This window comes from Eumetopias jubatus, unplaced genomic scaffold (assembly GCF_037043125.1).
Source record: "Eumetopias jubatus isolate StellerSeaLion01/CBP00866 unplaced genomic scaffold, mEumJub1_p1.0 scaffold_15, whole genome shotgun sequence".
Lineage (NCBI taxonomy): Eukaryota > Metazoa > Chordata > Mammalia > Carnivora > Otariidae > Eumetopias > Eumetopias jubatus.
In genome coordinates this window covers 28,295,415-28,310,246 of record NW_028274821.1, presented here as the reverse complement: position 1 = coordinate 28,310,246, position 14,832 = coordinate 28,295,415, and the positions used below count along the sequence as shown (strand labels likewise).

Here is a 14,832-nt window from a genome sequence, read left to right as displayed (position 1 = left end):
GCACACTTCCTTCCTGTCTTATAATGGCATCGATTAACGGGAGTTGTACATCTTCTTCCTTGTTGAATATGCATAGACTTGTTTTTGTAAGCCAGACCACTGTGAACTCATTGGTCACTTAGATGAACTACCCTGAGCTCATTGTTTTTAGTCAAACTGATTAAGGACAATTTGAGGTAGGGATATGAGTCCACACTATTGTCTAGAAGTTTTTGTTCTGTCAAAAACAAGATATAATCACCAAGAAAACATCAGAAGTCATCAGCTTGGCAAACAAAAGCAAAACCAACAGGATCACAGTGTGACCAGGTGGTGTGGGCAGGACCAGCCAGGCCAGACCTCAGGGCTTTTGATGAGTGGCCTTAAAACTACAGCCCAACATCAGAGAGCCCCAGAGCTATACCTGCTGTCGGCCCTTGCAGAGCTGCACTATCAGGTGAGCACCCCCCCACCCCCCATCGGTGAGGCCAGTCCAGTCCTTGTATATGTATTGGGAGGATAAATTCTATGTTTTTACTCCATGATAGTGGCTCTAACAACTCAGAAGAAGAGGATGGCTTTTTAGACAGATTGGTCTGTTCAGATGCTCATTTCTTTTCCCTTCCTAGGTTTTGAAACATGCATCCTTTTCTCTTCCTGACTGCCCTTTGCTTGGGAATAGTCTCAGCTACTACAAAACTTGGCCTAAGGTTAGATGCCCAATGGATCCAGTGGAAGGCAACATATGGAAAACTATATGATGAGGTTGGTAACACCTGAGCTGTCCCGTGAGACCCCCAGGGAAATGTTCTTTGCTGGTGGGAGTTCACAGCAGAGAGTAGCTGCTCCAGGCCGCTCTAACCAAGGCAGTAAGCAGGGCACCGTGACTGCACAACGGTGGGGGGCCTATGTCCTGCTGCGCGGTTGCTGGAGAGCAGCTCCCGGAGCGTCAGCCCAGCCCTGGTCAAGGTTTTTTCCCCTCTCTGTCAGGACATCCACTGAGTAAGTCAGTTGGTTTTAAATAGAAATAAAGATGATGGGTTATATGTTTGTCTCTAGAATGAAAGATGGAGGAGAGTAGTGTGGGAGACGAATATGAAAATGATTGAACAGCACAATCAGGAATACAGCCAAGGGAAACACAGCTTCACGATGGCAATGAACGCCTTTGGTGACCTGGTGAGTGTGGCTTGGATTACTGAACCTTTTGTTCTTTCTCTCCTTGGTACTTTGCCAAAGAATTCTCATCCTTGTCAACATTCTACTTTCTTTTCATTGAAGACCAATGAAAAATTCAGGCACATGATGAATGGCCTTAAAATCCAGAAGGACAAGAATGGGAAAGTGTTTAAAATACCCTTCTTTGCTGAAATCATTGGACCTGTAGACAGGAGACAGACAGCCGGTTTCAGTCCCGTGAGTATGAAGGATGACTACTCACCACAGTTCTCTCCAAGAGTAAAGCCAAAAAGAAAGTAGCAGCCCTGCTATGGTTCCCTGCTGTGGAACAATATGCCCTTGCTATGTTTAAGAAGAGTTTTCAGATCCATGGGCTGTTGTCAAGGCCTTGCTATTTGACTGAGAGCTTCCTAATTTGATTTCAGGGTCAGAGTGCTTCTGGTTGGGCTTCTGGTGCAGCTGGTGCCTTCGAAGGATGGATATTCCAGAAAACTGGCAAACTCGTGTCACTGAGTGAGCAGAACCTGCTGGACTGCTCTTGGTCTCAAGGCAACAAGGGCTGCCGTGGTGGCCTGATGGATTATGCCTTCCAGCATGTTCGGAACAACGGAGGCCTGGACTCAGAGGAATCTGATCCATATTGTGCACAGGTAAGTGGAGGTCCTCATCTGTTATCATTCTAGCTCTGCTCTCAGAGTTGCATGCTTTTGAAGAAAACAGATACCATATTTAATATTCGCATTTTAAATGGTGGACTCTACAGCTGGAAGCTGTCAGAACTCTCATTAAACTATATTAGCCGGGCACGGTTCTCTGCCTAGATGGTTACCACGGGGCTGTTTTTATTTCTATGCTACAGGGAGACATGCACAGCGTTCTATAGAGCATACAGATTTCTCCCGAGGGAAAACATTCTTAAGGACACGTAGACCCAGAATAATTCATTGAATGCACACAAGGTAGTTTTTCAGTTTCAAAACAACCACCAGCATTTCAGCTCCTGGGATGCGTTACGACAAATTTGGCTTGGAAATCCCTTACCTGTAAGCTGTCTTGAACTCATGTTCCCCAGGAGGTGGATGGTAGCAATCAAGTCTCTTCCCCTTTCCCTTTGAAAGGACGGATCCTGCGAATACATGCCCGACTCTTCTGCTGTCAACGTCACTGGCCTCGTGAACATCCCTCAGCAGGTGGCGTCCCTTCTGGTGGCCGTGGCAGCTGTGGGGCCCGTCTCTGCTGCTATCCGCACAAGCCTGGATCCCTTCCGGTTCTATAAAGAAGGTAAGCATTTGTCTATGTAGAGATACAGGTAGGAAAATTGGAAAACCATGCTAACATACAGCAAGTGTGACACTTTGGTATGCAGAATTCAATGTAGAATTTGGGGGGGTGGTGTGGATTTAACATAGTTGTTCATCCTGTACGCGTAATATTTCTGCCCGCTCTTTCTGCTTGCCATGACTTGACCCAAATTCCCATGATTTTAAACACATTATAAATATATTTAAATGGCTACATAATTTGATTGGTATAGCTCGCTTTACTTTTTTCCAATTGTTAGACCTTGAAAAATTTTAAAGAATGTTACTACTGAACTTAACACTGGAAAGAAGCCCTTGGCCCAAGTAATTTGGTGTTTTCTGCTGTTTCCCTAGGCTCACATCCTTTAAGGAGAATCATAAGGTTGTGGCAGGTGTTTTTTTTATGCCTCTTGACTATTGTTTACAAATGAGATTATGACAATTGGTATTTCTGCTAGCATTAGATGAGGGCCTAAACCTCTAGTCTAGCTAAACAAAACCACCTGACTTTTAAATCTTATCTGGATTTATATCACGATTGAATTTTGATATGTCTCCCTTACCGTGGTTGATAGGCTGGGTTACTATCACATGTCACGTGGGAACCCTCACCCCAATACTGGATTTTACTTTCCAGGCATTTATTATGATCCAAACTGCAGCAGTGAAGACCTGGATCACGGTATTCTGGTGGGTGGCTATGGCTCTCAAGGAGAAGAACCCGAGAACCAAAAATACTGGAATGTCAAGAACAGGTATAAAAGCCAAGAATACTTATCTTGGAAATAAAAAAGGATTTGGAATCAGTGTTTGGAGACAAGTCGCCCAACCCTTGAGCACACTTCTGAAATCCCAGAAGTGTTTACCCCACTTGGTTGGAGCACAGACATATTCACGTGGTGACCACAGTAAGGTACTCTCAAGCTTGCTAGGGTCCTGTGATAGTTTTGGTACCGTTGCATTTCTAAATTGCATTTTTTTTTTAAATTTCCGAAACACATCTGGCCCCAAGAGTTTCCTTTTCCTGCTTACGCTGCAGTTTTGTGAAAGGTCTGGGATAGAAGTATTGTGTGCTGGGTTAGAACTCAAACATGGACAGGAACGGCCTCTCCGGATTCTTCCGGAATCTGTGCTGGCCTCTGGTGCTCTGCTCAGTATCAGGTGTGATTGTTCATGAAGAGAAATGTGTTGGATTGTTTGTAATAATTGGCAAACGCCGTCTTCTTCCAGCTGGGGCACGGACCGGGGCACGCAGGGCTACATGCTGTTGGCCAAGGACCGGGACAACCAGTGTGGAATCGCCACCATGGCCCGCTTTCCTGTCGTGTGAGCTGAGGATGCAAAGAAGGCCTTGATTGGGGACAGAATGTCTGGAAAACGAATTTTATTTTAAAGCTGACCACACCTTACTGTGTGGCTAAAACACTTGAATCACTGAAGATCGCACTTATGATTTGCTTCCGTGACTTTCACACTGGAGACATCGCTACCTCCTTACTCCCTGCTCTAATCACCATTGTGTGAGTTACTTGCTTCATGACTTTTGAATTTTCATGTTTTCAAAGGTTGCAGAAAGTTTTGCTTTTTAAAATAAAAGTTACTTGCATATGCTGAGGTGTGATTCTGTTTTTTTTGTTAAAGATTTTATTTATTTATTTGAGAGAGAGAGAGTATGAGCAGCAGGGGTCGTGGGGGGGCAGGTGGGTGAAGGGAGAAGTATACTCCATGCTGAGCAGGGAGCCTGACTCTGGGCTCATCCCAAGGCCCTGAGATCACGACCTGAGCTGAAGTCAGACTCTTAACCCACTGAGTCACACAGGCGCCCCTCTTGTTGTTTTAATTCATAAACTTCTTTATAGTAAAAAATGTAATACTTTTGTAGGGAGGAAGAAATTTCCTTATTTCCTCCAAAATTCTTCCAACTGGCTTAAGAATTTAATTGACATGAGACAGATTAACGGTAGAAAAAACCCTACAAAGTTTTATTACATAGATACGGAGGCCTAGTGAGGAATTTGAGACCCAAAGAAATGACCAAGGCAGGCAGGTTTTTGTTGTTGTTGTTGTTGTTGTTGTTGGCGGGGGGGGGGCAGTTTTTATACATTTTAGACAAAGACAATAATGTGTGAGAAATTGACAGGATAGAGAAAACAGGTGTGTGGGAGCTTTAAATCGCAGGAATTCTAAGTGGAATTTGGGCTGAGGTTGTAGATTAGTAAAAAAGCCACAAGGTTTGTTTCCATGGCTTTCTGAGCTTTGAAGTCCCATCTGTGTAGCTAAGGATGTTTTTTTACTTCGTAGTACAGGGAGGGTACCTCTCATACGGGAGACTCGTTTCCTGCTTTCGGGGGACAGAGGACAGTCTGGGTGTTCTCGCACCAGCTGTTTCCCAAGTAGCTTCGATTCCAGATAATCAATGTACCACTGTGGCACATTTTGGGGTGTCCTCTCTGGACCCCACAGTTTCTTTCTCTAAAACTCTCCTGGAAGTTTTAGAGACTACTAGCTGAGCTGGTGGCTGTAGAGAGAGAAATCCCGTTAGTAAATGAGTGGTAGGAAATCTGCAAACAGTGAAGAGAGCACAGATTAGAATGAGGGTGAGTAAAAGGGGTACAGGCTTCCAGTTATGGAGAATAAGTCACAGGAATAAAAGGCACAGCATAAGGAATATCGCCGATGGTGTTGTCAGCGCGTTGTGCTTGTACCGTGAGAGACTGACAGACAAGAGCTACCCCTGTGGTGAGCATGGCTTACTGTATGGGGTTGGCAAATTACTGTGTTGTGCACCTGAAACTAATGTAACTTTGGGTGTCATCTATACTCAAAACATTTGGGCCACCCAGTATTCTCCCAGTTGACCCTTGGCACATCCAGGGATGTCCCTAGAGCCCAGTCACATTTTGACTCTATAAAAAGTTAATGTATTAACATTTTACCTCACTTCCACTTTGAAGTTGTTTTATTTTTAAAATGTAAAACTTCATACATTTTTTTAAAAAAATGAAAATCCAAAAGTTATTAGACAAGTCAGTCATACAAAGGTGTTTACAGCAGTAATGAGCGAAGTGGTAACATTCCCAGTGTAAAATGCCACACAATCAAATCACAACCTGGGTCTTCAGTGGTTCAATTGTTTTATCCCACACCATAAGGTGTGGTCAGCTTTAAAATAAAATTCATTTTCTGGATATTCGGTCCCCAATCAAGGTCTCCTTTATGCCCTCAGCTCACACAACAGGAAAACTAGCCATGGTGGCGATTCCACAGTGGTTGTCCCGGTCCTTGGCCAACAGCATGTAGCCCTGCGTTCCCCAATTTGTACCCCAGCTGGAAGGAGACAGGGTTTGCCATTTATTACAGTCAAACACATTTCTCTTTACGAACAGTAACACCTGATACTGAGCAGTGCACCAGAGGCCAAGACAGATTCAGGAAGAATCCAGGTAGGCTGTTCTTATTCATGGTTGAGTTCTAACCCAGCACACAATTCTACCCCCAAACCTTTCACAGAAGTGCAAAATGAGAGGCAGGAAAAGGAAACTCTTGGGGTCAGATGTGTTTCAGAAATAAGAAAATTTTCAAGTTGAGAAATGCAATGGTAGCAAAAGTATAGCAGGAACCTAGCAAGCTACTATTGTCATCACATGAATTGTCTCTGTTCCCCCTAAGTGGGATAAACACTTTTGGGATTTCAGAAGTATGTTCAAGGTTTGAGGATCTGCAGCTAAACACTAATTCCAAAAAGGACTTCCTTTTCAATTTCAAAGATAAATATTTTTTTACTCTTTATACCTGTTCTTGACAATCCAATATTTTTTGTTATCTGATTCTGCTCCTTCAAAGCCATAGCCAACCACCAGAACACCATGATTCAGGCTTTCACTGCTGCAGTTTGGATCATAATAAATGCCTGGAAAAGTAAAATTCAGTGTTGAGGTGGAACATCCAAGTGACATGATAACATGTGACAATAACGTAGTAACCACAGTAAAAGAGGCAGCTCAAAATTCAGTTGTGATATAAAATCCAGATAAGATTTAGAAATCAGATCTTTTTGTTTAGGTAGGTTAAGGATTTAGGACATCATCTAATATTAGCAGAAATATGCACTGTCACCATCTCTTTTGTAAAGAACAGTGAAGGGGCATAAAAGACCACTTGTTGAAACTTGGTCATTCTACCATGTGATGTCAGCCTAAGGAAGCAGCAGAGAACATAAAATTACTTGAGCCAAGGGGTTCTTTCCAGTGTTGATTTCAGTAGTAAAATTCCTTGGAAATTTTCAAGGTCCAACAGTTGGAACAAAGTAAAGTAAGCTATACCAGTCACGTTATGTAGCCATTTAAATATATTTATGAAGTGCTTAAAATCATGGGGATATGGGTCAATTCATGTCAAATGGTGACAATAGGCACAAGGATTAATATACAGGATGAGCCACTATGCTAAATCCACACTGTCCTGATTTCCATATACTTAGAGTCAATCTTGCTGTATGTCAGGTTGGTTACCCATTTTTTCTGCCCAAATTTCTATATAGACCAATGCTTACCTTTTTTATAGAACTGGAAGGAATCCAGGCTTGAATCTACAGCAGCAGAGACGGGCCCCACAGTTGCCACTGTGGTCATAAGACCATCCTCCTTGTTTAAGACATGCCAGAAGGTGGTCACATTGGCAGCAGATTTCTCAGGCCTGTATTTGCAGGATTCATTCTTTCAAAGGGAACGGAAAGGGACTTGATTATTACCATCCACTTCCTGGGGAACATGAGCTCAAGACAGTTTGCAGCTGAGTGATTCCCAAGTCAAGTTTGTTATAAAGCATCTCAAGATGCAAGTTGTGATTGATTGTTTTGAAATTGGGAAATTAGCAGATATCTACTCAATGAGACACACTTTTGGTCCACTTGTTCATAGATTTTTCACTCTGGAGATCTGTGCTATATATAAAAGGGTACTTGTGTTGCTGTGTGACCTAGAAGTAGGAACAGCTATATGGTAACCCTCTAGGCAGAGAAACGTGCCAGGCTAATACATTTTAATGACAGTTCTAGGCAGAGAACTATGCCAGGCTAATACATTTTGATGACAATTCTGACCATTTGCAGATACAGAGCCTACAATCTAAAATGAGAATTCTAAATGTAGTCCATTTTTACTAAATATGCTCAACTTTGATAGAAGATAAGGAACTCCATTTACCCTTGCAAGATATGGATAGGATTCCTCCGAGTCCAGGCCTCCGTTGTCCTTAACATATTGGAAGGCATAATCCATCAGGCCACCACGGCAGCCCTCGTTGCCTTGAGACCGAGAGCAGTCCACCAGGTTCTGCTCACTCAGTGACACGAGTTTGCCAGTTTTCCGGAACATCTGTCCTTCAAGGGCACCTGTTGCACTAAAAGCCCAACAAGATTGACACTGACCCTGAAAACAAAATGAAAAAGCTTTTAGTCTACAAAATTAATAGCAAGACTTTGACAACAGCCCTCAGATCTGAAATCTCTTTCAAAACATAACAAACTGTATATGGTTCCTCAACTTCCATAGCAAGGACACTAGTTCCTTTTGGCTTTACTCTTGGAGAGGGACCTGCTGAATACTGTCACACCTGATCCTTCACAGGGGTTACGTAGCCTTTCTCTCTCCAGTCCACAGAGGAGGGGATCTCAGCAAAGAGAGGTGCTTGGAACACGTTCCCTTCTTCATGCTTCTGAATTTTAAGGTCATTTAACACCTGTTTGAATTCTTCACTGGTCTTCAAGGAAAAGGAAATAGAATGTTGACAAGCATGAGATTTTTTTTTTTTTAAAGTACTTAGAGGAAGCACAAAAGTTCAGCAATCCATGCCACACTCACCAGGTCACCAAAGGCGTTCATCGCCATCATGAAGCTGTGTTTCCCTTGGCTGTATTCCTGATTGTGCAGTTCAATCATTTTCATATTCCTCTCCCACACTGATCTCCTCTCTCCTTCTTCATCCTGGAGACAAACATATACCCATCATCTTTATTTCTATTTAAAACCAACTCACCTGCACCAGATGGATGTGCTGACAGAGAGGAGGGGAAACCTTGACCAGGGCTGGGCTGACGCTCCGGGAGCTGCTCTCTGGCAACCGCGCAGCAGGACATAGGCCCCCACCGTCGTGCAGTCACGGTGCCTTGCTTACTGCCTTGGTTAGAGCGGCCTGGAGCAGCTACTCTCTGCTGTGAACTCCCACCAGCATAGAACATTCCCTGGGGGCCTCACTGGACAGCTCAGCTGTTACCAACCTCGTCATATAGCTTCCCGTGCGCCGCCTTCCACCGGGACCAGTGCGCATCTAAGCTCTGGTCGGGTTGTGGAGCAGCTGTGGTTATTCCCAAGCAAAGGGCAGCCAGGAAGAGAGAAGGATGCATGTTCCAAAACCTAGGAAGGGAAAACACATGAGTTTCTGATTAGACCAAACCATCTACAAGCCATCCTTCCTTCTGAGATGTTAGAACCGCTGCGGCAGAGCAAAAAGATTGCATTTATCCCCCCAGGTGTTCCCATGAGGCTGTGAGGAAGACTAAGGATGTGGCATGTGCTGGGGGCCTGCTGCCCCGCTCCCTGCCCTGCGAGCCTCCTGCTGCTTCCAGAGCGTGTAGATGGCAATGCAGGGAGTGACGGGCCCTGAGTCTGATGTGTGGGGGTCAAGCTGCCATGCCTGGAGGGGCCAGGCCCTGGAAGAGTGCCTCCTGGGAGCCCCAAACCCCAAGGCTGGTATCCCCCCATGTTTTCAGGGGTGACCCCTCCCTTCAGGTCTGGGTGGGGATCTCACCTGAGGCAGGTGCGGTGGTGCAGGCTCAGTCACAGGTGCAGGTCAGGGGGTGTCCAGCAGGCCTGGTGCTGGGTGGGAGGCTGCCCATTTAAGCCTGGGGTTTGGCGCTGCCAGCCCTGCCCCTGACACCTGCCTGCACTGCAATTGGCTAAGCCAGCCTGTGGGTGGGGCTCTGGGGCCCTGGGGCATGTGATGGTGGGTCCCTACTTGTCCCAGGGGAGGTTGTGCCTGCCTCACTGGACCCAGGGAAGTCAAGCAAGAGGACTAGGGAAAGCCCAGTAGAGGGGGCCTGTGCCTTTTGGGGACCCGGATCAACTAATTAGCAGGAGTTTATGTGTTGGCAGGTGTTCATAAAGGAAGCTCACGGGGAGCCCCAAGTGGGTTTCCAGGGTCACCCTGTGTATCCTTTAGTCCCAAAGTCTTTGGTGAAAATCTCCCCGAGGGCTGAGAACAGGATTATCTAGCCTAGTGGTGGCTCCTGTTTATTCTGAGCAAAAGTGGGGCAGGTGGAGGAAGCAGAGCCCGCAGGGGAATGTGTTATCGCTGTTTCAGGATGGGATGCCTCTGAATTTTGGAAAATCTGGAGAGGACTGGCAAGTCCCCAAACAGGGGATGCGCTGGGCAAGGCTCAAGTGCTTTCAAGGAAAGGGACTGAGGGGAGGGGTGTCCAGGGAAGGTTTGGCATTTTGTAATGCTCCTGCCCTGACTTCCTCATTCTTCTTCCCTCTCAAGCCTTTCTCAAAACCAACAGAAATGATTTATTTCCAGAAAAATAGGATTTAACAAAAGGAGGAAGGACGGCATGCAGAAACTGCTCTTTCCTGCCCACTCTCTGCGTTGTGGGTTATTATGTGGGTTATATGTGGGTTATGGATCTTAGTATCCAACGTGCTTTTCTTGAGATTTAATTTTAGAAGTTTTAGAAAAACAGCTATCCTAAGCAAAAAAAAAAAAAAAAAGTGTCCATCAGGAGACCATGAATTTTCCCTCTGATGACCAGTTTTGCTCTTCTTAGGAACACGATTCCACACGTCTAGAACAGTGGGTCACAGCCTCCTTCTCTGGACCTACGCCCATGAGACCCCCCGTGATCCTCCTCACACCAGGTCTCCAGCACTTCTCTGCTTGGGAAGGGCAGGGGTCAAAGGGATTCCATACAGGGGCTGGGAGTCAGGGGGCCAACACGGACGTTCTGCAGCTCATGGCTGCCCCCCACCCCCGGCAGGCTCCCCAGTGCCCTCAGCCTCAGTTCCCTCATGGACGATGTGGGGCAGTGATTCAGTTTTCCTCAGAAGAGTCTTGTGAGACTGAATGCACTAACACATGTCAGGCATTAGCATAGAGGAGGGCTCATTCCATACTGCTTTCTTGTGAGGTCAAAGAGAAAATCCTTCCAAAGATCTTGCCTCATTCAGAAAATATTTACTCAAGAATTTGATACATAGGCCATCCCTACTTATTTCTTTACTTCCTAGGAGCCAGGTTACCAGATAGTGAAATGAACCATAAAGTATAGGGAAGTAAGCCTATATGTTAAAAAGCCAAGCTACATCTGGTTATCATTCTTAAACTATGCTCCCAAACTAATAAATTAGACACACCTATCCTAGGACTATGCCCACAGAACCTAAAATACAATCTACGGTCTCACGTTTGACCCATTACGCTAGAGATAATATCACATTTTCAATCACAGATAGCTTAGTTTGCCTATTAGAATTTAGGAGGTCATTTGAGGGTGCTAAGGCCGCTGTCGCTTCTCTGAAAGCCGTGGAGATTACAGGGAGATGACATTTCATACCCGGCAGCATGGATGAAATTGACGAGGTGCAACACTGAGTGTGCATGAACTTGTGGAGTCACGGGAACTCTCAGACATTACTAGTGCTGGCGCAAATGGTAAGCCTCTCTGGGCAGGGGCTCCCCGGCTTCTTCTAACACTAACTACACACCTGACACGCAACTCAGCAATTCTAGTGTCAGATGTCCACCCGAGTGAGAATGTTCACAGCAGGTTTACACATATTAACTTCCAACTGGAAAGCACAGGAGAATGAAGAAACACACTGTAGTACATTCGGGGAGGGGGGTGGGGGGATGGGTTAGCCTGGTGATGGGTATTAAAGAGGGCACGTTCTGCGTGTAGCACTGGGTGTTATGCACAAACAATGAATCATGGAACACTACAACAAAAACTAATGATGTAATGTATGGTGATTAACATAACAATAAAAAATTTAAAGAGAGAAGGAAGAAAGAACAAGCTTTCTCTACATGCACCAACGTAGACGATTCTTAAAAACACTATGTCAGGGGGCGCCTGGGTGGCTCAGTCAGTTAAGCACCCAACTCATGATCTCGGCTCAGGTCATGATCTCAGGGTTGTGAGACCGAACCCCATGTTGGGCTCCACACTGGGCATGGAGCCCGCTCTTTCCCTCTCCCTCTGCCCCCCCGAAATTAAAAATACCATGTCAAGCAAAGAAGGTACATATTAAAAAGTACATATAGTTGTATTATATGAAGTTCAAAAGGCAAAACTAATCTGTGGTGATAGATAGCAGAACAGTGGTCTTGCAGGGGGATTATTGTCTGGAAAGGGGCATAAGAAAACTTATGAGAATGTTGGGAAATTCTATATCTTGATCTGGGGGGTAGTTCCACAGGTGCCTACATTCTTCAAAACTTACCCAGCTATATACTTAAGACCTATTAATTTTACTCTGTAAAATTCTACCTCAATAGAAACTTTGTTAGGATAAAATTTGAGATCAAGGCAAAAAAAGTTACATTGTAAAAAATGGAAATCTGTATCAGGGTATTGAGCAGATTCCTGCCTTTTCTCTGGAAAAAAAAAAAATCTGTGGAAAGTAGCCAAGAATCTTTCCATTGGCCCTAGAGCTGTGCCCCTGGTAAGACGCATCTGTGCTTGTTGGGGTGGTGGAAATAAAAAGCAAGGGCAGGTCTCCCCGTGAAGACAGGTGGGAAAGGAAAGCCTGAGCTCCGGCTTCTCCATGTCGCTGGCACCTGCAACCTGGCTTCAGGCAAGGCCACAGGGACAGCCGCTCCAGTGGACAGAGCCTCCCAAGCTCAGGATGAGCTGCCGGGAAGTCTGTTCCCCCATCGGGGTCTTGCTTTCTTCTTCTGTAAATTATTCTAAAGCGCTCAGCTGACACGGGATTTAAATACCATTCTTTCATCTTTTTTTTTAAAGATATATTTATTTATTTTGAGAGACTGAAAATGAGAGAGAGAGAGAGCGTGCGCACATGAGAGGGGGGAGGGTCAGAGGGAGAGGCAGGCTCCCCGCTGAGCAGGGAGCCCGATGAGGGACTCGATCCCGGGACTCCAGGATCATGACCTGAGCCGAAGGCAGTCACTTAACCAACTGAGCCATCCAGGCGCCCCGATTCTTTCATCTTTAAAGCTGAGAGAGAACCATTAGTTACCCATGTCACACTTTATTTGTAAGACAATAAATGTTTTACTAGATCCTTAGAGAGAATAACACATTTTACTTAGTCCGTGTTTCTAAAGTGGAACATCTCCCAGGGAGGCCTCTGATGGGAAGGAGCAAAAGAGGGGAAGACGAGGGAACCCGCTTTCCTTCAGGGGAAAAGGGGCTTTGTTCTTCTGTATTTGACTTTTCTGTTTGGAAAGTCTGTTTCTCTATGTGAGGGACCTCCTCGTTTCTACTAAACTCTGTGCCCCAGTCATTTCATACAAAATAAAAACTCTGCAAGAGTGCTTGCTTTTAAGGATTTACAATATGTTTATACATCTTGGGGAAATCTTTCTTTAAAAATTTGTTACTTCAGTCAACTATTTATTGAGGGTAGTCATCTGGTTCAGTACTCCAAATTATGGAGACTAAGAGTCCTTCAGAAATTCACACTTTTGGAATGCCTGGGTGGCTCAGTCGGTTAAGCATCTGCCTTCGATTCAGGTCATGATCCCAGGGTCCTGGGATCGAGCCCCGCATGGAGCTCCCTGCTCCGCACAGAGTCTGCTTCTCCCTCTGACACTCCCTCTGCTTGTGCTCTCTTGCTCTCTCTGTCAAATAAATGAGTAAAACCTTTTAAAAAAATTTCGCACTTTTAAATTTTATATCACATCCATTACAATTTCCAAATATTTCACATCTTCTGGGTAGCACCAGAATGATCCATTAATAGAAGAAAAAGGATAATTTCCAGGCCATTTCACAGGAAGTAGATGAGATATTCACAGTGACCACTTGTGACGTCACTCTAGCAGGGAATGTCTCTCCACCCTCTATGCAATACAGGCAGGAAATGTTTGGTTTTGCATGGTGTAACGCCATAACTGGTTTCTGATTCATTGTCCAGGATTGTTGGGCTACTTAGTCCTTCACAGTGTTAGCACTGGACTCGTCCTTTCATCCCATTCTGAAGGACACCTTCACCGTCCTCAGAATCTTTGTGTCTGGCATTCGCGCTACAGGCCCTGAAGAGCATTTCCAGACTCGCCTCTCGCTCCCCGCCGTGAACAGTGCACTCCAGACACATTACTCTCATGACCTGATGTTGCTCTGAGGAGCTCTCCTTGACCACGCAGCGCCTTCCACCTGCAATGTTCTTCCTTCCCATCCCACCTCTTTAAATGTCTGGTGAAATCCTGCTTTTCCCTCCAGTCCCCTACGAGAAGCCAGTAAATGGATTTCCTCTTTGTGTCTCCACAGCTTCTGGACCTTAAAGCTATCAGGGTGCCTGTTTTATAATTTTTTGGTAACCTTGCCAGGCTGAGCTCCTCAAGCTCATGGTCATGTCTACTACACCATGCCTGCCTGTCTGCCTACTTGCAGCACCTGCTGACCCATTATCTCAATGACTGGGTCAGCAGGTGCTTGAATAATGAGTAAGGTCACCTGCTGCACTAAAAATATGGGCAGCAGAGCCAAATGAGGATTTCTAATTGCTTTAGATTTTGACATTTCTTCTAATATGTAAAGTACATCCATGCATAAAGTTGTTCTCATTTTGGTCACATTACAAGTGAGTAAATGGACCTGAAATATTCACATTTATGTTTACATCTTATTCTATGTCTTTTTCTAACTAATAAGCTGGGATAATTCATCCAAGGCAGGTGAATTTTCCTTTCACGCTATATATGAAGAAAGAATTTAGTGAAGAAATCAATGTTCAAGCAAGTGCAGTGAACGTTTTAAAGTATTTAGTAGAAAAAATGCTTATAACATGGTTAGGATCATTTTTTTTAAAGATTTTATTTATTTATTTGATGGAGAGATAGAGATCACAAGTAGGCAGACAGGCAGGCAGAGGGAGGGAGCCCTACGTGGGGCTCGATCCCAGGACCCTGGGATCATGACCTGAGCAGAAGGCTGACCCTCAATGACTGAGCCACCCAGGTGCCCCAACATGGTTAGTATCATTATCATCTGCATTCAAATGTCCAGAAAATTACACGTATATCAGCTACTTATTAACATAACCACTCCACTTTATCAGCAACAAGAGCAAGTTACTTGCAACGTTTCATTCAGATATTCTAGAATGCAGGAAACCATCATCACCATCATCAT

The 14,832-nt window shown here is 44.9% G+C and overlaps 2 protein-coding genes across 6 annotated transcripts; one reads left to right on the top strand and one right to left on the bottom strand.

Moving 5' to 3' along the window:
* Window positions 1–618: 618 nt before the first annotated feature.
* Window positions 619–3,789, top strand: LOC114223385 (procathepsin L-like). Of its 3 annotated transcripts, XM_088018852.1 has the most exons (8): window positions 619–744; window positions 1,039–1,158; window positions 1,261–1,399; window positions 1,452–1,465; window positions 1,590–1,808; window positions 2,277–2,439; window positions 3,097–3,214; window positions 3,690–3,789. In XM_088018852.1, exons 1-8 carry the CDS (start codon window positions 619–621, stop codon window positions 3,787–3,789), a joined length of 999 nt encoding a protein of 332 aa, XP_087874978.1. The 3 variants fall into 3 exon arrangements, with proteins under 3 accessions (XP_087874978.1, XP_027978106.2, XP_027978104.2); XM_028122305.2 differs by lacking the exon at window positions 1,452–1,465 and having other exon boundaries at window positions 1,261–1,395; window positions 1,584–1,808; XM_028122303.2 differs by lacking the exon at window positions 1,452–1,465 and having other exon boundaries at window positions 1,576–1,808.
* Window positions 3,790–5,686: 1,897 nt separating this feature from the next.
* Window positions 5,687–8,862, bottom strand: LOC114223381 (procathepsin L-like). Of its 3 annotated transcripts, XM_088018794.1 has the most exons (8): window positions 8,737–8,862; window positions 8,321–8,443; window positions 8,073–8,219; window positions 7,664–7,888; window positions 7,217–7,219; window positions 7,012–7,174; window positions 6,252–6,369; window positions 5,687–5,786 (listed from the first exon to the last, which is right to left on the bottom strand). In XM_088018794.1, exons 1-8 carry the CDS (start codon window positions 8,860–8,862, stop codon window positions 5,687–5,689), a joined length of 1,005 nt encoding a protein of 334 aa, XP_087874920.1. The 3 variants fall into 3 exon arrangements, with proteins under 3 accessions (XP_087874920.1, XP_087874919.1, XP_027978099.1); XM_088018793.1 differs by lacking the exon at window positions 7,217–7,219 and having other exon boundaries at window positions 7,655–7,888; XM_028122298.1 differs by lacking the exon at window positions 7,217–7,219.
* Window positions 8,863–14,832: the final 5,970 nt, after the last annotated feature.